General features: G+C 40.1%; 1 protein-coding gene across 1 annotated transcript in view; it reads right to left on the bottom strand.

The window, feature by feature from the left end:
- CAMK2B (calcium/calmodulin dependent protein kinase II beta) overlaps positions 1-22,555 on the bottom strand; it is a 216,963-nt gene that overhangs the window by 139,354 nt on the left and 55,054 nt on the right. Inside the window, exon 2 of the mRNA XM_032229280.1 lies at positions 20,212-20,306. Within this exon, the coding sequence (XP_032085171.1) occupies positions 20,212-20,306 (95 nt within the window). The remainder of the gene's footprint in view (positions 1-20,211; positions 20,307-22,555) is intronic.

Below are 22,555 nucleotides of genomic sequence, written 5' to 3'. Positions count from 1 at the left end.
TTATATACCGCTTCACAGTGCTATACATCCCTCTTTAAGCAGTTTTCATAGTCAACGTATTGTCCCCAATCATCTGGATCCTCATTTTACAGACCTCGAAAGGATGGAATGCTGAGCCGACCTTGAGCTGGTCAGGACTGAGCTCCTGGCAGTAGGCAGAGTCAGCCTGCAATACTGCCTTCTAACCACTGCACCATCACGGGATTCCTTGATTTTCTTTCAAACCACCCGCTGATGCAGGGGGGAGGTACAATGTTTGGAAAACTGTTAACCTCTTTCTCAGCCCTGCGATCCATTGTACGTTTTCTGATTTTCAGAAAAAAAGACCATTTTCCTGCTCCTTCTCCCCAGAAGTTTTCATGCCAATTGCTCCTTTTAAGAAGTGCTTGATAATCGTTAACAAATGATGATTAAAATTGCTTTATTTCCTTTTCCCTCTTCTTTCACTTTCCTTCTGTGCTATGCTTTGTCCATTTTAAAAATCTGTTTCCTAAGGGACATGACCGCCCTTAAATAAGATGTATTATGAAACTCGTTGGTCGAAAATGTTTTAAAACGAACACAGTAACAAAGTCAACAAAGTAACATTGAAAATAAATCTGATGACCTGCACTGGTATGTGATATCATGCCACTCCCCAGCATATTAATTTCTGCCCCCAAAATGAGCCAAAACTGTCAGCAAAATCCTGACATCCTTCAAATACTTGATGCTTATCAACACCACCAAACCTTTGCAGAAACGGTATGGTTTTAACAGCTGCAGCTCAAAATACAGAACGGATGTGAAGCCAGCAACAACTGCCCTTGACCTCAACCTCCTCACTCCTGAGGTCAAGGCAAAAAGGACTGCCAAGGAAAGCAAGATGACAATGGAAGTGTGCCCCCAAAAAAGAAGACATACCGAGTCTAACGGATGGAAGATGGAAACAGCAGGAGAGGGTCATCCATTCAGCTAGAACATGTCTCCATGGAAACACTCCACAGAAGTTCACACTTTCAAAGGGAAGAAGCAGTTCGATAGTGGGGTAGGGAAGCTGGGGTACTTTTGTGGTGAACAGCCTCCCAAAATGCCTTTCCGTTGGACAACCGAAAAAAGCTGCACAAGCGCGGCAATCCTGCTCATTAGACACCGCTGAGCATGCTGCAAATACAAGGTCATTAATACATAGAAACCAAATATCATAAGGGAAGCAGTTAAACTCAAGATGTAGAGGGCTCAAAAGAGAAACTAGCAGGAGTTAATCTCTTAACACTTAATGCTTCTCACCTTTAAAATTGCCCAGGTACTGCTTTGTTCTTTATAATTGGGGTGGGGGGCAGTTCAGAGGTGGGTTCCTGCCAGTTCAGCCCGGATCGGGCGAACCGGTGGTAATGGAAGCAGGGGGCTCTGCTCACCCGCCCGGATGCTTACGCAGAAGCGGCACGCGCAGGAGCGTGCCCAAACCAGTAGTAAACAAATATAGCAAACCACCACTGCACCAAAGCCACCAAAAAGATTGGATTATGGGTTGCCTGGAAGAATTACCAAAGAAACCACACAGGTGATTGCAAGATGATAGACCCATACTGAGGGTATCTCACCTTGATAGCATTGTGCTGCCCTACAAAAAGTTAGAGCCATTACCGTATATAAAGAAGGCGGGTTCAGGTAGTGGGGCAGCAGTTCAGGTAGGAGCTGTAGGGCAAGAAATGACCATCAAACTACCCCAATGGTGGGTTGTTCAATTTTTAACTACCAGTTCAGGCATGCTTGCGCATGCGCAGAAGTGTCTGGGCGGGTGGGCGGAGCCTCCCACTACTGCTCCTACTGGTTCGCCCGATCCGGGCCGAACTGGCAGCACCTCTGCTTTGGTGGCTTTCTGGATATGACTGCTGAAAGCCTTACAATAGGCATATAAGGTAAAGTTAATCCTTCTTTCCAGCCAAGCTTGACTTCTGCTGAGTTCATGAACACATTCATGGTTTTCTTGGCAGCTGTACCATAGGGATTGCTTCTTCCAAATTGCTTTTGACTTCCCAGTCTAATTTATCAACCATGGGAATTCCTGGTAGCCTCCCAACCAAACACAACATAGTTGAACCTACTAAAGGATGACCTCCATAACATTCCCAAAATTGCAGCTAAAAATCTGCAATTTTCTGAATCACATATTTTTGCTGCTGTGCTATTCATTTTGTACCATTTTCTTGACTAATCATGTCCTCAGCCCTGTTGCCTGAATTTCTCTGGTGCTACCTAGTTCTCCATCTTGGCTTCATTTTTTTTATTTATCAGATTTATTTGCCATCCATCATACGATTCAGGCGACTCTGACTCTTAGGCCCAATGCTCCCTGTTTAGTTCTGTCTATGCCAACTGCCAGCTGATCTTCATGTTTCTAGCAGAAGTCTTTTCCAACAGCTATGATCTAATACTTTTAACTGGATGTGCCAGGAACTAAACTTTGGACGTCTACATGAAAAGTTCTTCCACTGACTTAGTCCAGAAGCTGCTTTAAAAGTATATACATGTGTGGGAATATAAGTATGCACACATGTAGATAAAATGTATGCATGTGTGTGTATATTGTTTACTTGTCAATAATCTGCATGCAATGTTCTTCCACTGAGTTATGGCTCTTTCCAGAAGCTGCTTTTTAAGAATGTATATGTGTGAGTCAGAGGTCGGTTCCTACCAGTTCACACCTATTCGGTAGAACTGGTTCGTCAAATCTACCGAACCGGTTAGAAGAGGTTCCACCAGTGGACCCGGAAAGCAGGCCTACAGAAGAGGTTCCAAAATTTTTGAAACCCACCACTGGTCCTTGGATATGATTATTCTACACTATCATGCTCATATTTATAAAACTCAGTGCCTCTGTGAAAGGTAAGGATGACTACTGCGTTTGTGGTGCAATCAGAACATTGTGTGTGTTGAAGTTGTTTTAACGCAAACCAAAGATGTCTTTTAAAAAACAAGTTTACATCATATTCTTATGCATGCCAGTGCTGTGTGTGAGGTAATTTAAGGTGGTTCTGACAAGTATCATCGGCATCTTCATATCCTGTCACATGGGCGGCAAGCCACTCCCATCCAGCCACATGGGCGGCAAGCCACTCCCACAAAGGAGGCCACACCCACAGAGTAGATTCGAACAATTTTTGAAACCCACCACTGGTGTGAGTGTATGTGTATGTACATATATTCCAATGTGGGTATACCTTTATTGTATACTTGTCAATAAGGGGAACCATCTACGTATTCTATATAGCTAAATAACCAAATTGTTTCTTTCTCTTTCAAAGTAGCCATTTGTGTTTGTGTTCCCCACTTTTTGGTACATGGTGTAGTGTACATCAGGTGTGCACACAGTTTTTCTACAAGAAAGCAGCAGCCCTATCAGAAAATCCTTCCTCATGAAGCTGCTGGAGAACCCTTTAAATCAGCTTCTTTTGAAAGGTCATTGAAGAAGAAAAAGAACCAGATATTCACCCCAATGGAAAACACAATTCTTCCTATGAGACACATTCGCTTTAAAATAGCTTCTTTCCTCAGCTTGTCAACAAAGAGTTAAGGACAGAGATGTACTGCTGCTTAATTAAATCAGTGATTCCAACACCATCCTAGAAGTTAATATATTCATGACCGAAACTATATTCTTGAAAACTATGTAGGGAGATCAATCATCTTGGATTTGGGCCAATCTGTTGCGTTCAGCTGCATTTGCAACCGTCTAAACTTATCCAAAGATTTTACAAAGACAACAGGGTTGTTCCCACTACACGTTTACAAATCAATCTTACTGCCCGAGCAGAGTTATCTGACTCTGGAATGGCCAATAATTAAACCCCGCTGCTCAAAAGTTGCCAGATTGGAAGGATAAAAAGGCTTCTTTTTTAATTCTCTCACGTTAGAGAGATCTGGAACACTGGATTTGGAGAGAAATCTGTCCTTAGGGAAAGTAATTCCCAAACATACATATACACAAACACACACATTTATATATGTATTGAACGAAAAAGCATCCATGTCTTCCCTTAACGATAAAATTGAGTAGAAAAATTGATCAGGTTTTCATTAGAATTCATTCTTTGTAATCTAAAACATGAAGTGCACAAAGACACAATTCAAAAAGTGCAGAATTTTGTGATGTGGCTCTCCATTTTTTTTAAAAAAAAATCTGTATGTGTGCCTATCAGGGGAAAACTAAAACTAAAATACTAGTGAAAAATAGCGATAGGAACAGCATTTTGACTTATATACCGCTTCATAGTGCTTTTCAGCCCTCTCTATGCTTACACAATGAAGGAAATGAAGGAAAACTGCAATATATTATGGGAAATATAATAAACCGCCTACGTTTTCAGGAGCCTTTTTTTCCACATTGCAAACTGATATGGAAATAAAATGAATTTGGGGAAAGGAAAAATTGAGAAAAACAGAAATTGAAATTGACAGATTTGTCCTCTCTAAATAACACCTAATAAAAACATACAGACAGCATGTGCTTAAGAAACATGCTCTTCTGCTAAAATGAAAAGCACTGGAACAGGTTCAAAGTTGCCTGGGTTATGTCCTTAGTTTGAATTAAGCTGAACTGAGGAATCAGAACATATGAGGCTCCCACAGGGACACAGATCTCCTATGGTGATAAGAACAGATGGAAATATGGGGAAAGGATAAATGGCGCTATAGAAATGGAAAGCCAATTAAATTAAATTAAATTATGGATATAGTGGTAACAGAGGTGGGTTCTTACCAGTTCGCACCTATTCGGTAGAACCGGTTCGTCAAATCTACCGAACCGGTTAGAAGAGGTTCCAATAGTGGACCCGGAAAGCAGACCACACCTACAGAAGAGGTTCCAAATTTTTTTGAAACCCACCACTGGTCCTTGGATAGGATTATTCTACACTATCATGCTCATATTTATAAAACTCAGTGCCTCTGTGAAAGGTAAGGATGACTATTGCGTTTGTGGTGCAATCAGCACATTGCGTGTGTTGACGTTGTTTTAACGCAAACCAAAGATGCCTTTTAAAAAACAAGTTTACATCATATTCTTATGCATGCCAGTGCTGTGTGTGAGGTAATTTAAGGTGGTTCTGACAAGTGTCATTGGCATCTTCATATCCGGTCACATGGGTGGCAAGCCACTCCCATCCAGTCACATGGGCGGCAAGCCACTCCCACAAAGGAGGCCACACCCACAGAGTAGGTTCGAACAATTTTTGAAACCCACCACTGAGTGGTAAGATGCTTTATGGAGAAAGATTCAGAATGTGGAGAACTTACCTATTCCCCAACAAATATTTGATCCATTTTACCGGGATGCTACCCAAGTTATCAGAAACTTAAGAAAGATGCCACTTTGTCCCTTCTCCAACACATATCCTTGATCACCTCAGCCTGATCCCCCACTTCACCCTCCACTCGGTACATATTTGTTTATTTATGTCATTTATTGTAGCCAGCCTTTATTTTTACAAATAACTGAAGATAATCAACATTTTAAACTCACGTTCCTCCTCCCATTTTCTCCAAAACAACAACTCTGTATGGTGATTTGAGCTGAGACAGTGACTGGCCCAAAGTCACCCAGCCAACTTTCATGCCTAAGGCATGAAAGAACCCACCATCTCCTGGTGGTTGGCCCAAAGTCACCCAGCTGGCCTTCATGCCTCTGGTGGTTCTAGAACTCACAGTCTCCCACTTTCTCATCTCCATAGCATAAAACACATCACCCTCCTTCTTTTCCATTCCCTTTTTAGAACCGTTTGGCTGTAGCATCAAACCTGCAATCAATCACATAAGGGTTCATTGAGGCCAGACTCCTTAACTGCCAGGAATCAGAATTAAAAGCACAAAGCAATGCCTCTCCTTGTTTAAACCACTGCCCAATTCAGTCCTGGGCTTGTTTGTTTCTCCAAAAGGCCTACAGCAGGAATACACACACACACACACACACACACACATGAGGTCCCACGAAGACTTCCTGTCTTTGGATCTCTTCATGTTGAAAATCAGCAACAAAAATCTCCCCATCTTCTTTAGCCAGGAAACATGAGAACTGCAGCTAAAGACTTAAAATAGCGGAGAAGGAGATGGAGAAGGAGCAGAAGCAGCACAAGTATGTACCCTCCACTTGGTGCGTACCCGTTGCTTTTTATTTAGTTTTATTTATTTGTAGCCTGTCTTTATTTTTTGGAGGAGGAGGAGGAAGAGGAGGAGGAAGAGGAAGATCTTCCCTTATGCTCCAGAAGTGCACCAGCTTGTTTCTGTTCAGACGGAGTATCTTCAGGCTCTACTTACATGCGTGGAAGTGCCCTCTAACCAGGTTGCATCACCGACTTACCCTACTGCCATAGACCTCGTTCTCTTTAACCATCCAAAGCATAATTCTTCCCTGGCTTACAGAAACAGAAGACAAGTACCAATTTTCTTTTCCTCATCATGCTAAGCGTGAGTATGTGCGTGGGTGCTCAGTTGCACTCTATTCAAACATAGCCCTTTCTAAGGGACGAGTTAACATTGGTATTTCCAAGACACAGTTCTCTCTTTTCTCTTTCAAATTCAATGCACTGCCAATATTCAGAGAAAGGAAAACCCTTCAGCTCAAAGACTAATGCCTGGTTGGATCTATGCATTATTTGGGTTATTTCTGTGCTTGGTTTCTGCTTCTGAGCTGAACTTATTCCTGCCCACTCTGAACTGTGAAAAACTCTTGCACTCGGTTACCTTCTGATTTCACACAGCTTGGAACAAGTAAAGAGAATGTGAATCTAGAATCAACCAATGATAAATACCTTTCAAAGTCCCAAATGAAATCTGAAGTGTTAGTCAAAAGAAAAGCTGATGCGTCAAGTTAAGGTTTGATGACAAAAGGAAGAATGGAGGGCAAGAAAAATTAAGATTCTTATTTAAAAACCTGTCGGGTTTTGAGGAGCAGAAATTTCTAAAGAAAGTCCAACAGTTAGACCTACAAAGTGGTCCTGGAGAATATATAAAAAAAGGAAAATAATGAGAAATGAAGCAAACAATTAACAAGGGATTACATAAACTAAAATTAATTTCTTACATGTTATGTGGTAAAGAATTGGGATTTCAAAAGAAGTTTTGAATACAGTCAACTTTTTAAGGAAAATACTATCTATTCGTCTCTAAAATGCCAAACAGGCTTTTAGATTTTAAAAAAAAAATCATTTTTGCAAAGTGGCTGATAATTCTCCATATGTGGTGACTCGGCCTGTGTTAGATTCTCTCTCTCTCCCTCTCTCTCTCTCTCTCTCTCTCTCTCTCTCTCTCTCTCTCTCGCACACGCACACACACTGCATTTAATAGCCCAGAGAGAAGAGAGATCAAGATAGATAGATAGATAGATAGATAGAGATAGAGATAGAGATACACACACACACACAGACACACACACGTAACTCAACATAAACCAGAGGTCTTCCACTTGTTGTGAATCACAGACTCACATGGACATTCATCTACAGGTAATCGTGGCTAGTTAACTATTAAAAAACCTTTCAAATGTGAGGGTGATAAACACCATTCCCCATGAACGTAATGACAGTTCATGAAAATAACTCTCAAAATGATGTGGCTCTTTTGTATAACAAAACTAAAGGGGGAGTAAATAACGGTCTGAGTCGTAGGTCTTTTGTGTAGCTAAATCCCATAATTTATTTTGAATTCCTACTGCACAAAGATTTTGCACAAAATCTCTACTTGATAGGGTCAGTATAAACTTAAGAGCAAGTGTTTTCTAACCTCGCTGTGTGAAACCACCAATACATTAGAACTAGAACCAGATTTTTTTTTAAGAAAACTGGTTCTGCATTACATTAGCCATGGTGGCTATTGCAGGACAACTGTGCCCATTGCCGACAGTTTGATCCTGACCAGCTCAAGGTTGACTCAGCCTTCCATCCTTCCGAGGTCTATAAAATGAGGACCCAGATTGTTGGGAGCAATATGCTAACTCTGTAAACTGCTTAGAGAGGGCTGTAAAGCCCTGTGAAGTGGTGTATAAGTGGTAAGTACTACTTCTATGAGGCACAACCAACCAACTGCTATTCCTAACTAAGGAAGGACATTCCTACAGAGGGAATAATGATTCTTTAAAGATCCAGTTCCTTAATATTCAGGATCTTATTTTTTATCCCACCTTCATTATAATTTATAAATGACTCAAGGAGGCAAACTTATCCAAATATTCCTTTTTCCTCTCCCCGCCCCCCCACAACAACCTTGTGAGATGGATTGGTCTCAGAGTGACCGGCCCAACATCATCCATGCCAAAAGCAGTAGCAGAACTCAGTGTCCCTTGTGATTTTCAAGGAAATCACCAGTATTTTAAATTGTACCAATGGGAAATCAGCTGTAACATTGATGGGGTGTCATCTTTGCAACACCTCGGCATGCTAGCTCAACCACAAGCTTCTCTCTCTAGTCCTAACCAGTAATTCAGATCAAGGTGAGCGTATCAGAGTTGCAAAACCCTGGGCAAAAAAAAAAATCTCTTTGCTGCCATGTAGCATTCTTAATCTTTGCAGACCAAATCTCTAATTCAGGGTGGGATCCTTGGCATTTTGCAAGAAGCTGAATGAAGACTGTAATGCCTGTCAAAAAATACATATAAATAATAACACGGGTACATCAAAACAAACTCACAGTTCAGATTGTTTCAAGTATTCTGCTAAACAGCTTGCTTGCTTTATCACATTATGTATAATCAATTAGCTCGATGCACGCAGCACTTTAACTATAGTTGGTGGTTACTATAATACAAGAAGAAACCAAGCTCACATTTAGGTATACCTTGGCCTACAACAGTTCATTTAGTGACCAAAGTTACAACAGCAACTTTGACCATTTTTCACATTATAACCTTTGCTTAGCATCCCCAGGATCATGTGATCAAAATTCAGATGCTTGGCAACTCTGTTCATACTTATGACCATTGCTATGTCCCAAGGTCACTGGATCCCCCTTTTGCAACCTTTTGACAAGCAACGGGAAAGCCAGACTCACTTAACAACTGTCTTACCAACTTATCAACTGCAATGATTCACCTAACCTCCATGGCAAGAAAAGTCGTAAAACGGAGCAAAATTCATTTAACAAATGTCTCACTTAACGACAGAAATGTCAGGCTCAATTGTGGACGTAAGTCGAGGACTACTTGCATATTTAGAAAACTGCAATGACACATCTCTTTCTTGTACACTGCAGGGATATTTATCCTGAAGTTTTTCGTTAATAAATTATTTTAATCAAGTGAAAAGATATATTACTGTTAAATTCATCCTACAATTCACCTCTGCCATTTATTCCTAGTTCAACTTCAATACAATACAATAGCAGAATTGGAAGAGACCTTGGAGGTCTTCTAGTCCAACCCCCTGCCTAGGCAGGAAACCCTATACCGTTTCAGACAAATGGCTATCCAACATCTTCTTAAAGACTTCCAGCGTTGGGGCATTCACAACTTCTGGAGACAAGTTGTTCCACTGATTAATTGTTCTAACTGTCAGGAAATTTCTCCTCGGTTCTAAGTTGCTTCTCTCCTTGATTAGTTTCCACCCATTGCTTCTTGTTCTACCCTCAGGTGCCTTGGAGAATAGTTTGACTCCCTCTTCTTTGTGGCAACCCCTGAGATATTGGAACACTGCTATCATGTCTCCCCTACGCCTTCTTTCTATTAAACTAGACATACCCCGTTCCTGCAACCGTTCTTCATATGTTTTAGTCTCCAGTCCCCTAATCATCTTTCCAGAGTCTCCACATCTTTTCTACATCGTGGGGACCAAAACTGAATGCAGCATTCCAAGTGTGGCCTTACCAAGGCATTATAAAGTGGTATTAACACTTCACGTGCTCTTGATTCGATTCCTCTGTTTATGCAGCCTAGAACTGTCTTGGCTTCTTTGGCAGCTGCTGAACTTCGTTCAGTTCCTTTTCTGATTGTAGGTTTGCATAGAGATTATTTTACAAGATTATATAAAAGCAGGAATGATATTCGGACATTACTAAATGTTGATACAGCTTGTAATGATTTTTTTTAGTGTAAGCCATAATGAAGTTTATTATTATTACTATACGCTATCACATAACATATCACTATCTACTTTTCTGTGCTGGGAAAACAGGACTGCAGCCTGCACTCATCCATGGACTCGCAGGGGAATAAAACAATAAAGTATTAATTGAGAAAAATCATGCTGATTTTTCATAAAACTCAAGCAGGGGAAAGAGCCCCCCCAAATTCAGGAAAAGGTAGAGATTCAAATATCTTTTAAGGTGTAATTGTGAGAGGGTGTGTAAAACTGGGTTAGAAATGCCTCTGAACTTTAGGATGTAACACCTGGACTGAGAAAAACAAACTAAGTGTTCACATCTTAAGAGAAATGAACATCAATATGAAAGTTCCTATTTAAAATCTTGAAAGATACCCATTTCGGCATTAGACTTCATACAGGCATGTCTAAAAGCATCAGATCTTCAGTCACTCATCTCCTTGTTTTAAGAACTGGCTTAATCAGCAGAAGCCTTCCACAGTAGGAATAAGACTAATTAGTTATTTTACTGCAGACAAGAATGATACTATATACACCCAGCAGACGTGTTTCCTGCTGCAGTATACAGGACTCAGAAATGATTAAAAGGGTGCTCTGATAATCATTAACAGAACTAAAGATTGAATGACTGATGGAGTACGAAGGCAGGACCAGAAGCAACTGATGGAAACTAATCAAGGAGAGAAGCAACCTAGAGCTAAGGACAAATTTCCTGACATTAATTAGAACAATTAATCAGTGGAACAAGATGCTTCTAGAAGTTGGGGGTGCTCCAACATTGGAAGTTTTTAAGAAGAGACTGGATAACTATTTCTCTGAAATGGTATAGGGTTTCCTGCCTGAACAGAGGTTGGACTAGAAGACCGCCAAGATTCCTTTCAACTCTGTTATTCTGAGTCAAGCAGATGCTAAGATGAGTACCAGGGTTTAACTTTTTAAACTTATTCTTCCAATGGATATTTGGCTTTCTTTTGAAGATTCTAGCCTGGCTTTTCTTCAATAACTCAAGATCCCATGCAAATTATTCTTCCTCCTCCTATTTTTCAACAACAGCCCCTTGGGGTAGGCTCTGTACAGCCTGGGGGGACATTGACTCCTGTCTTATCTTGAAGACCTAATCACTAAAATGAACACTAGAAATTAGTTCAACCCCCAAAATCCCTTCAACTAACTTCTTTCTTTGTGCTACTTATGTATTTGGTTATCCATTCATATAAGGGTAGTCCTTGACTTACAACCAGAACTGAGCCTAAACTTTGTTGCTAAGTGAGATATTTGTTAAGCGGGTTTTGCCCCATTTCACAACCTTTCATGCCACAATTGTTAAGTGAATCCGTGATTTTTAAGTTAGTAATATGGTTGTTAACTGAATTTGATTTCCCCGTTGACTCTGCTTATCAGAAGGTCACAAAAGGTGAACACATCACCCTCCCACAGACTGCAGCACTGAATATGAGTCAGTTGCCAAGCATCTGGATTTTAACCAAGGGGGTGCCGCAATGGTCATAAGTGTGAAAAAAGGTTATGTCACTTTTGTCAGTGCCATTGTAACTTCAAATGGTCATTAGATGAAATTTTGTAAGTCAACAAATACAATCAGAATGATTTGATGAAATCATTTTTCCCCCCAAAAAATACTTTTAACTGGCCCTTGTTATACATTGTTATATAACAATATCTAAGTTGCGTGTTCTTGTTATAAATTGTGCGTTCTTTATGTACATTTTAAATTGCCTGAACATTGTATCAGTTTCTTCTCCAGCAGTTTTGAAGAGAATCAATAAACTTGCTAATTGGCCTGTAATTAGCAGGATGATCCCACTTGCTGTTTCGAAAGGGTTTGCTAGAACATTGCTTTTTCCTTTCAAGTGCCTTCACATTATACCAGGATTTCCTGCTAAGCTATACAATGAACAAAACCAACTGAGAGAGAAGGGTGGTGAAGAAATGTGATAAATAAAAAAATTAAATTTTCTCAAAATATTCTAAACCCAAGTTTCACAAAAAGAAAAGAACCTCTGGTAAAGATCCACATAATACTTGAGCAGATTCTTTCAGTGCTGGAAGTATTTCTTTATAATCATCAAGAATAGTTTGATTTGTACCACAGAATTTATTTAGGACATATCCAAAGAAGGCTTTTACTAAGCAATCAGCGTTTATAGAAGAGCTGAGGTTTATTTATTTATTAAAAACCTCTCCAGGTAGCCTCTCATTAGTATAATTTACAATAGCTGTAAAGCTATTCTAGAACAAACTTTTAAAAGGGGGGGCAGAACAGAGCAAGATCAAAATAATCACTATAAGGAACTGCAAAGAAGATGTAGAGGCTGGTGAAAATTGTCATTAAAAGCTGGGTTTTAAAGCAACTCCTGTCACCATCCATGGTGGTACAAAGCAGATGGGAGGTCATTCTACACAGCACAAATGTTATTTCAGAGAAGACCCATCTCTGATTCAGCATCAAGTAGCAATTTGCAAGAGAGGAACATGGAGAATAGGAAGTAAAACATGTCTCCAGTGATAGATTTCTCCTGAGATCATGGATGCTAAGGAGAAAACTATCAGTGCAGGCATGTGTTAATGTAATGTAGGCTTGAATTATTTAGGGGATGGCACCCTAACATTGTCTTGAATCTAAATGGCAGAAGTCTGGAAGCCAAGGGAATAATGCAGTCACATTTTGTAGCATTCCAACTTCTGATCAGGAGGGACTGAATTTCAACAGTGTTTCTCAACCTTGTTAACTTTAAGATGTGTGGACTTCAACTCCCAGAATTCCCCAGCCAGCAACCATGATAAGGCTGAGGAACACTGCATTACAGTCATCCAATCTGTGGTAATAAACCACCACAATCCTGCTATCCCTATCCAGGAACAGAGCAGCTGATATACTAGCTTCAGCTAAGAGCAGTTTCCCCTATGTACAAAAATCAACTGAGGGTCCAGGGATAACAATAGATCTATAACAGAATAACAGAGTTGGAAGGGACCTTGGAGATCTTCTAGTCCAACCCCCTGCTCAGGCAGGAAAGCCTATACATTTCAGACAAATTGATTGTCCAATCTTTCCTTAAAAACAACCAATGTTGGAGCGCCCAAAACTTCTGGAGCCAAGTTGTTCTACTAGTTAATTGTTCTCACTGTCAGGAAATTTCTCCTTAGTTCTAAGTTGGATCTCGGCTCAATTAGTTTCCATCCATTGCTTCTTGTCCTGTCTTCAGATGCTTTGGAGAATAGATCTCTCTTTTTTGTGGCAGCCTTTGAGATATTGGAAGACTGCTATCATGTATCCCCTGGTTCTTCTCTTCACTAGACTAGCCATACCCAGTTCTGTCCTGTCCTATCATGTCACCCCTGGTCCTTTTCATTAAACTTTACATCCTTGGGAGATCAAATCCCAAAATTTCTGAGCCAGCATGAAGTCCATGGATCTTAAATTTATCATTGGTTGCCCACTTCTGACCTAGAACCTTTCCCAGATTGCAAAGCTTTCTTTACGAGGGAAAGGCAACATAGCCAGACTATCCTCATATAATCCATTTTTACATATCCTGCCTTTTCCCATGATTTTTCCTCTTGCACTTTCCTAATTCCAAGAAAATGCTCAGCAAATATAAATACGAGGGAGGGGGAGGGGGATAACATACTGGGGATATCCCTCCTTTATTGCCCGTCCAGATTTGGCAGCTGCAGAGGTATTTTGTATTCTGCAAGCTTTGTCATTTCTCATCTTCCAAAGGTTCTTCGAACTTACAGACAGAGATTGCCTCGAAAACAGATATATTTATTTCTGAAAAAGTATGTGAAGGGTGCAGCTATGAGGGTGGAGATTGGGGGGAAAAAATAAAAAGAAAATCACCATGCCGGAATTACTCTGAAATCATGCACAAGCTACCGACTTTCATATTTTTTTCCAAAGTAGACAGGCAAAACTTGACGCAACTTGTTAATTTCAACAGCGTACTTTTGAGGACCCAGAATTTGGAATCCCTAATCAAAAGGGGGCTCTTCAAGGAAAAAAAAAGGGAATGAGCCTCTAAGGAGATTCTCCAGCTGTTTAACCTGGTTGTTAAACTGGCTGGGAAATTTAAAGGGCAGAAAGGCTGATGGGAGGGAGGGAAGAGTCTGAAATTGATTAGCAAATCACCCAGACAAATTTCCCAGGAGGATTTTGAAAATGACAATGTACACCTTGTTGAGGATGATTAGTTTAGCGTATAAACAATGGTATTGGTAATGCTATATACCGAACAAGCTATATTTGTCTGGCATATCCTAACCATAATGGCTAACTCGAATCAGGTTACAGAGTGATATAACGTGTGAACCCAGTCAATCTCTGCAAAAGCTATGGGCATTTTTTTTCTTTTTTAATTAAATTACAGTGATAGACCAAAAAGTTGATTTATGATTAGCTCTTGAAATCGTAGGAAAATTCATCCTTGCATTTTGTCCTTAGATGTTTTATTTAATGTTCACTCAGATAGAAACAAACTTCATAATATTTATCAGCTCCTGTTTGTTCTTTGTGAATCTTTGTAATTGTAAGTCAATCACCCTAGATAATGAGATGGGAGGCATATAAATTAAGTTAAACAAATTTTGATCTTCATCAGTAACCCCTTTTCAACTTGCCAACCTAACTTTAAAAAAAAATGCACAGCTAATAATTTCCAGACTTCCATTATTATTATTATTATTATTATTATTATTATTATTATTATTATTATTATTTTAGCTCAGTAAGCTTTTTCCATTGGAATTTGACACTAAAAAAATATTTTATCATTTTCATCCTGCTTTCTTTGCAAAGCAGCTTATAGGATTAAAATACAGAAAGACAATTAAAACATAACTGAAGCAGTTATAATAAGAAACCAGTTAGCATCTTAAGGAGATAAAACTAAGTGCCAACTGGCAGGTTAAAAGCTTTGCGTACCAAATGGTGAGAATGTTTAACAAAATGAATCTAAATACAAAATATATAAATGAGGCAAGAGGAAATCAGAAAAATATATGGGGGCCCCTTCTTGATGCAAAAGTGATATTGGTCTAAGCATTTCTTGTCCTAGAGTAACCAACTAGATGACAATCAAGCATTTTTATTCCATATTTACTCATCTAAACCATAATTGAAATGTTCCCATTATGAAATAATATATCTATATTTGCAAGTAGCTTTTTTCTCAATCTTCGTAGCTACTGTAATTCACAGGAGTGCCAAGAAATGCTCTTAAAATGCACATTTTTTTTATTGTGGCGAAGTTATTATTATGCACATTATATTTGAACTTAGCCCAAATGCTGACTCGTCTATTGCTGTTTTTCCAATCCTGTTGTTTAAATCCCTTTCCACCCCCATCCTCCCAATCTAAAAGAGCCACTCAGACTTCCTTGGGAAACATGGGGCTTTCTTTGTAACAGAAGTTATTGACCTGTTGTAGGTTTCCAGAAGTTTCAGTAGCTCTGCAAAGCAAGAAAGCTCATTTATTTGTGTTTTTCTAAAAGACAGACACTTCAAGCTCAGCCCAATCCCAGAGTCATGTATCTATTTCTTCTCTGTCCCAATTCCCCATCTACATTCATAGCTACAAAAAAAAATTGAGATCCACCAGATCCAATGTAGGGATCCAACCAGCAATGTGGATGCAAAACATAGATTAGAAATGCAGAGTCTATGAAATTCTTGCTAACTGGATGGTGCAATTTAAAAAAAAAAAAAAAACAGATGCAATTAGTTTTCCCAAAGGTGCTTTTCCAAAAGACAACTGGACTTTCTTGGGTTTTTTTCTTTTCTTTGAAAACGTCACGCTTCTCCTCCAAGAAGCTTCTTCAGAACTCTGTGGGATTGGGATGAGCCTGAAGTGTCTATCATTAAGAACGAAATGAATAAATAAGCTGTAGGATTGTCCTGCTTTGCTGAGCTACTGAAATTTCCGTAAAGCTGAGAACAGGTAAATAGTTTCGGTGTTATAAAAGAAAATCCCATATTTCCTAAGGGATTCCAAGTTGCTCTTTTGATTTGGGGGGGGGGGGGGAGAATTTGAATAACAGAATTGGAAAACCAGCAGCAGTTGAAAAACTGAAGAAGCTTCTAGGATGAGAAGTGAAACTTTTTTTAAAAAAAGCCAAGAAAGTCCAGTTGCCTTTTTAAAAGCTCCTTTGGGAAAACCTGGCTGATTGAGAATCTTCATAGATATGCAATCAGTTTACTTTACTTTTCTGGATAGAGGACCCTTCTTAATGCAGCTCACAGGAAGAACGTAGAAAAGCTATGTAAAATACTAATCATTTAATTCCAAACATTTTCTTCCAGCTAGAGCTTGGTTGTGCCTCGCTGGAGGCCCAAAGGATACTTTATTGGTTGGAACCTTGGCTGAATTGAGCTTTTGAGTTCCTGAGCTGCTAATTCTGTTCTCTTTGATTGGGCTCACTGCTGACTCTCAACCCACACTTTATTCATGCTGGTTTTAGGGGGGTGGGCGGGGAGCCAATGTTAATGAAGTGGTTTTTTAATTTCAATTTAAAGATGACGGGGGCTGTAAAATAGGTAGGCCAAACCAGGACTCCTATATCTTTTGGGGAATAACATATTGTATAATTCCCTGTAAGGCTCTTAAAAAAGCATTGACATTGGATGAGGTTGGTCTCCTTATTCTCAAAGGCGTTGGAGGAGAGACTTCACAAGGTGCCTTAACTACAAACCCTCTTACGTAGGCCCAGATTCAGAGAGTGAACCAATCATGCATGTTCTTTCAAGTTGCCTCCTGCCCTGTATTAATGGTAAACCTCTAGCTCATCAAAAGACATCCCAATCTTAAATTGTGAATTTCCTCTTCCGTGACCAATTTAGAGAGCAAGATTTTGAGCCATAGCAATCACAATCAAATGAGTTTACAGTTCTCATATAGGATGCCGTGCTGTACTCTTTATTCCTCATCCTTTTCCTCTCGCCCCTATCATAATCATTGCTTCCCCCCACCCCCTTTGCTTTGCTCTCGATTGTTTAATTTACTGCTATTCCCTTAATCTGGTGCACTTAACTAATTTCTTACTGCTCCTTTGGTCCTTTCAGTGGTGGGATTCAGCCAGTTCGCACCTATTCGGGAGAACCGGTTCTTAACGTTCTAAGAGGTTCAGAGAACCGGTTGTTGGAAGAAATCTTCTTTTGGTTTTTTTTCAGCTTTACAGGGCTAATCCTGTAAGGAAGGCAGGAAGGAAACATTCTGGTGTTGTTTCTAGCTTAATCTTTATTGCCCTGCTTACAGAAACTGCCTCTCCGGTTAACCCTTATTACATTGTAACAGCTAAGGCAAAGTGCCCATCAACCTGAGTAATGTTGAGTTGGTCATGCCCACACCGTCACATGACCACTAAGCCCCGCCTACCCACCTGGTCATTAGAACAGAGAACCGGTTGTTAAATTATTTGAATCCCACCACTGGTCCATAACTACTAATTTAAAATTCCAAACAGTTCAAACCCAGACCAGGAATATGAGCTTAGTTTAACAGGAGCCTCTACAGCTACCTAACTGGAATCTAAGACAGGTCTTCAGCAAGGTGAGGACGAATATGGATGTTGGTCTGAACAAGGAAGGCTATGGCGGAATTCAGATGTTGTGATTAATCTTGTATAAAGGTGATTTACTGGACAATCAACACTTAGGCACAAACCATAGCTTAAATCCAGCAATAAATATATTTGTTCTGGGCACAATTATTTTATAGCTTAGCATATTATGCAAAGCTGCTGCTTTTCTCCTTTCCCATGTACAACATATCCATTTACAGGAAATATTTGTGTAAGGCTGCATTTCTGTCTGGTTTGGTGTAACATCTGTAGAGTTTAATAGATTCAGATTCCCGTAAGAGAAATGAAACACTGGCTGATCCTAAACAGGCCCACATGGATGTAAATGCATTGCAAATGTAACTGTCAATTCCCACATTTCTACTTTAACTTAAGTTAGCTTAAGTACTTGCTTCCAATGCTTTACCTAACAGTCTTTTACAGCTATTCCATGGTCTGAACAAAATGCCTTTTGATAACTACTACTTACAAGTCCTGTGCACCTCCCGTACCATTCTCCACAGCCTCACATACAGTTAATCTACTCATCATCATGAGCATCTTTTAAACACTTCAGTACTGCCATTAATCAGCTTCTCTCTAAACTCCAATATCTCAACCTCAGCCTCTCCTTTGCATCTAAACTTTACTATGGTAATCCAATTAGTAAGTTAGTTATCCTGCCTAGGCTGTGCCTGGAATTTATCTTTAAGCAATCATCATTAAAAAGCAAGTCATGTTTTCCTCTGGGATCCTACATTATGGCTTGAAAATTAAATTAGAGGAAATGCTAACTATTCGTGTGGAAATGGACACAGGGATGACGAGGCTGCCACAATCTGGAAAGAGGGAGCTGAACCAAGCAGAATGTTAAATCTTATTTATCAATCCCTCTTGCCCTGAACAGAGGCACTTAAGTGGGATCTTCCACTTATACAGTACTTTTATCTTGTCCTGTGGATTTGATCAGAGAGTTGGAAGGAAGATAAGAGGTCATCAAATCCAATCCCCCCAACACTGCAAAATTCACCGTAATACTATCCAATCCCTGCTTGAAACCCTCCAGTGAAAGGGAAGAAACTGCTCCATGGGCAATCTATTTCACTTCTATTGTCAGTACTTACGACCAAAGTTCTTCCTAATGTCTAATCCAGTATTTCTCAACCTCAATAACTTTTTAAGTTGTGTGGACTTCAACTTCTGGGATTCCCATGCCAGCCTGCCTAAAATCATGGATGCCATTATTCTGTGTGTAATGTAACCAACTGAGAATAGAGAGGAGCAACAACTTCTCTTGATTTTGGCTCTACATTTTAGCTGTTGCAGCCTCGGATTGTTTTGCTCTTTTGCCATCATCTTCTGTTGGGCTCACATTCAGTTTGGGATCCATCAGTACATTTTTCACATGTACTGCACCTCAATATATGTGAGGAACAAGAAAAGAAACTGCAGGAAAGAAAATCCTGTGTGTCCTTCTTGGTTCTTGGCGTGGCACGACATAACCGCGAACGTCAAAAGCGCGCCGACAAAACCGCGGCGCTAAAACCGCGATGTCAAAAGCGCGCCGACAACAGCGCGCCGACAGAAGCGCGATTTAAGTTAAGATAAGGTTTAGGGTTAGGTTTAGGGTTAGGTTTAGGGTTAGGTTTAGGGTTAGGTTTAGGGTTAGGTTTAGGGTTATGTTACAGCGCACTTCTGTCGGCGCGCTGTTGTCGGCGCGCTTCAGCGCTCATTCGTCTCCACGGTTTTGATGGCGCGGTTTTGTCACCGCGCTTTAGTCACACGCACTTTTGTCATACGTGCATTTGTGGTGGAACCGGTTCTTGGGCCCTGACATTGAGTACCATCTCTCTATTTCCAAATGGCACTAGAAAAGATTATTATGTGAAATTCTGAAATTCCTGTCAGAAAAGAACTAAAAGCAATGTATAAACCAAGTATAAGGTAAAATGAACTTTCAGGCCCTCACTGCTGCTTAAAGGATTCCTAAAATTAGTATTTTGTGGCTTAATGACTCTCATCTTCACCTACTGCCTGGCTCTACTGTCACATGGCCCAGGTCAACTGCTCACAATACCATATCTTCAGCAAACTCAAATTTGTTTCATTTTGTCTTCATTATTCCCATAGACATTCCTTTTCACACATAAATTTCCTCTGCCAACTAGTTCATGCCACTCTATAAAATATAAATATCTGGGCCCTTTGAGCTCATCATAAATTTCAAGACTCCAAGGGCAAAGGGATGGTTGGAAAATGATCTTTTCCCTAGTAACCGAAGGAAAGAAAGGGATGCAAACTACTTTTGAAAATAACGTGTGGAAAGAACTATTGATTCTTCAAGAGCCTTTCCATTTTCTCCTGTTGATAAGCCGTAATTTCTGCACCTTATCTCTGGCAGCTTTGCCTTGTTTGCCAGAACTGCCAATCTATTTTCTCATCATTCCACATGTTCAGAGTGTCTCTTTAAACATGAGAGCAGCTTTGGGAGCCAAAACAACAGAATTCTCCTAGAGCAGAAATAGAGAAAGCAACAGCCATTTTGCAGAAAGAAGGAAACCAATCCTACCTCTTGCTGAGAGCTTCTTGGTGTTGATAATCTTGGCGGCGTATTCATGTCCAGTACAAAGTTTGACACAGCGTCGCACCACCGAAAAAGCCCCCCTGAAGGACAGGGAAAAAGAGATCGATCAATGACTGCATGGTAGGAAAATTCGATTGACATGCTCATTGCAAAATTCCACCTGTTTTTTTTTTAAAGAAAAAAAGGTATGACTTTGCATCCATTTGATTAGCATGCTAATATTAGAACTATTTTTATCATACTGTCTAGTTAACACTTTTACGAATACCCCTAGTCCATGTTCACGCTCTAACAGATGTGGCAGACAAGGAGAAGGTGATGGGGGGAAGAAAGAGAAAAGAGCAAATTCAGTCATAAGCACTTAAGCTTATGATTCAGGTCACAACCAGCTGGAATCAAAGAGATTCATGACTTCCCGATTTACCTTTCCACATATAAACAGGACCCTTTGATCTGATTAGGAGAATCTCCACCAACAGAATCTCTCTTGAATTACATTTCATTGTATTAGTTTCATCCGTCTTTGAACTGCTTCCTGTTAAATCATACTACAGCTTTCCTAGGCTTCCTAGGTAAGTGGAATGCAGCAATGTTGTTCCTGATATTCATAAATGCAACCCTACAGAGTATTTCACCCAATGGCTATCAGTGGTTATAAATCAAGAAACAAGACTGAGCATTCAAGAAGACAGTGGCCATCAAGACAAGTCCTCGGCCTTCAGTTTCTGAGTTCTCTTCTCCAAGGTGGACTAAAATCATAGTCCTTGGCTTACAACCATTCATTTAGTGACCATCTGAAGTTACAACGGCATTGAAAAAAGTGACTTATAACTGGTCCTTGCACTTATGACCATTGCAGCATCCCCATAGTCGTGTGATCCAAATTGGGATGCTTGGCAACCAGCTTCTGACAAGCAAAGTCGATGCAGGGAGCTGGATGTGCTTCCCGGTAACCACCATGTGATTCACTTAACAATAGTGATTTGCTTAACAATCACAGCAAACAAGTTCTCTAAAATTGGGTGGAAATTTTAGAGAACAATGGAAATTCTGGTTCCAATTGTGAGCATTAGTTGAGGAGTCCCTATAATGTTTCCCCTCTCCAGTGGTGGGTTTCAAAAATGTTTGGAACTTCTTCTGTAGGTGTGGCCGGCTTTCCAGGTCCACTGGTGGAACCTCTTCTAACCGGTTCGGTAGATTTGATGAACCGGTTCTACCGAATAGGTGCGAACTGGTAGGAACCCACCTCTGCCCCTCTCCCTTCCTGGATTTATACTACAGCTTAAACTGGGGGAAAAAACCACTCTGAAATAAAACATTCTGATTTCATGGGCTGTGTGTGTGAATGGACCAAAAATGTTGGGAGAAGATGAATATTGGTCTAAGCTCACCTTATATGCTTAACATGTTGGGCAGCTTCTGCCTTTATATCTGAATAGTTATTTATATTGGATCATCTTGTACAGGTCTTGTCCAGTGAGTTTATCTTCTGAATGAAATTGGCTTTTATCTAAAAAAACTCTTCTGATACTACCTTTAACATTTGGCTTTTGTGTTAAAAAGAAAAACCTTTATTTGTCTCACAACTCAGAGACTTTAAAAGTGGGACAAACACACACACACACACCTCAGGGATTGTTAAACTAATTAATCCTGTTCTATTGTGGGACAGTGAGCTTTTGGAAATATCATTCTATAACCTTTTCCAATTCTCAGAGTGGTACACATTAGCCGGTGACCTCAGATGCTCTCCTGTCAACAACTCCTAACAGCTGTCTTTTCCTCATGCCACAATTCCAACCAGTAGGAAAACCATGGGATTAAAGCCATGTGACTGTCACATTTAAGACCAAAAACTTGTTCTTCACTAGCTGCCTCCTAGGGAGAATCTTAAGACAACCCGACGATTGTTGGTTTATAAGAGAGGATCCAGAGTGTTGTTTTAATGGTGGACAACTGGATTCTGATGGGAAGTGTGCCAAGCCTACAAAGACAATACCCATCCTCCACAGTTCCTTCTCTTTTTTCATCAGAGTGATATTTGGGAATTGACCCAATTCCACTCAAATGAATAAGACTGAAGTTAGACATGACAAATACTGGTAGTTCGATTGATTACTCTGAGCCTGTCCAACACATATTTTATCAAGAGATTATTTTTTAAAATCATAGCAATAGCAATAGCAGTTAGACTTATATACTGCTTCATAGGGCTTTCAGCCCTCTCTAAGCGGTTTACAGGGTCAGCATATTGCCCCCACAGTCTGGGTCCTCATTTCACCCACCTTGGAAGGATGGAAGGCTGAGTCAACCTTGAGCTGGTGAGATT

Source organism: Thamnophis elegans, chromosome 13 (assembly GCF_009769535.1).
Source record: "Thamnophis elegans isolate rThaEle1 chromosome 13, rThaEle1.pri, whole genome shotgun sequence".
Taxonomy (NCBI): Eukaryota; Metazoa; Chordata; class Lepidosauria; order Squamata; family Colubridae; genus Thamnophis; species Thamnophis elegans.
This window is presented reverse-complemented; position numbering and strand designations above follow the sequence as displayed.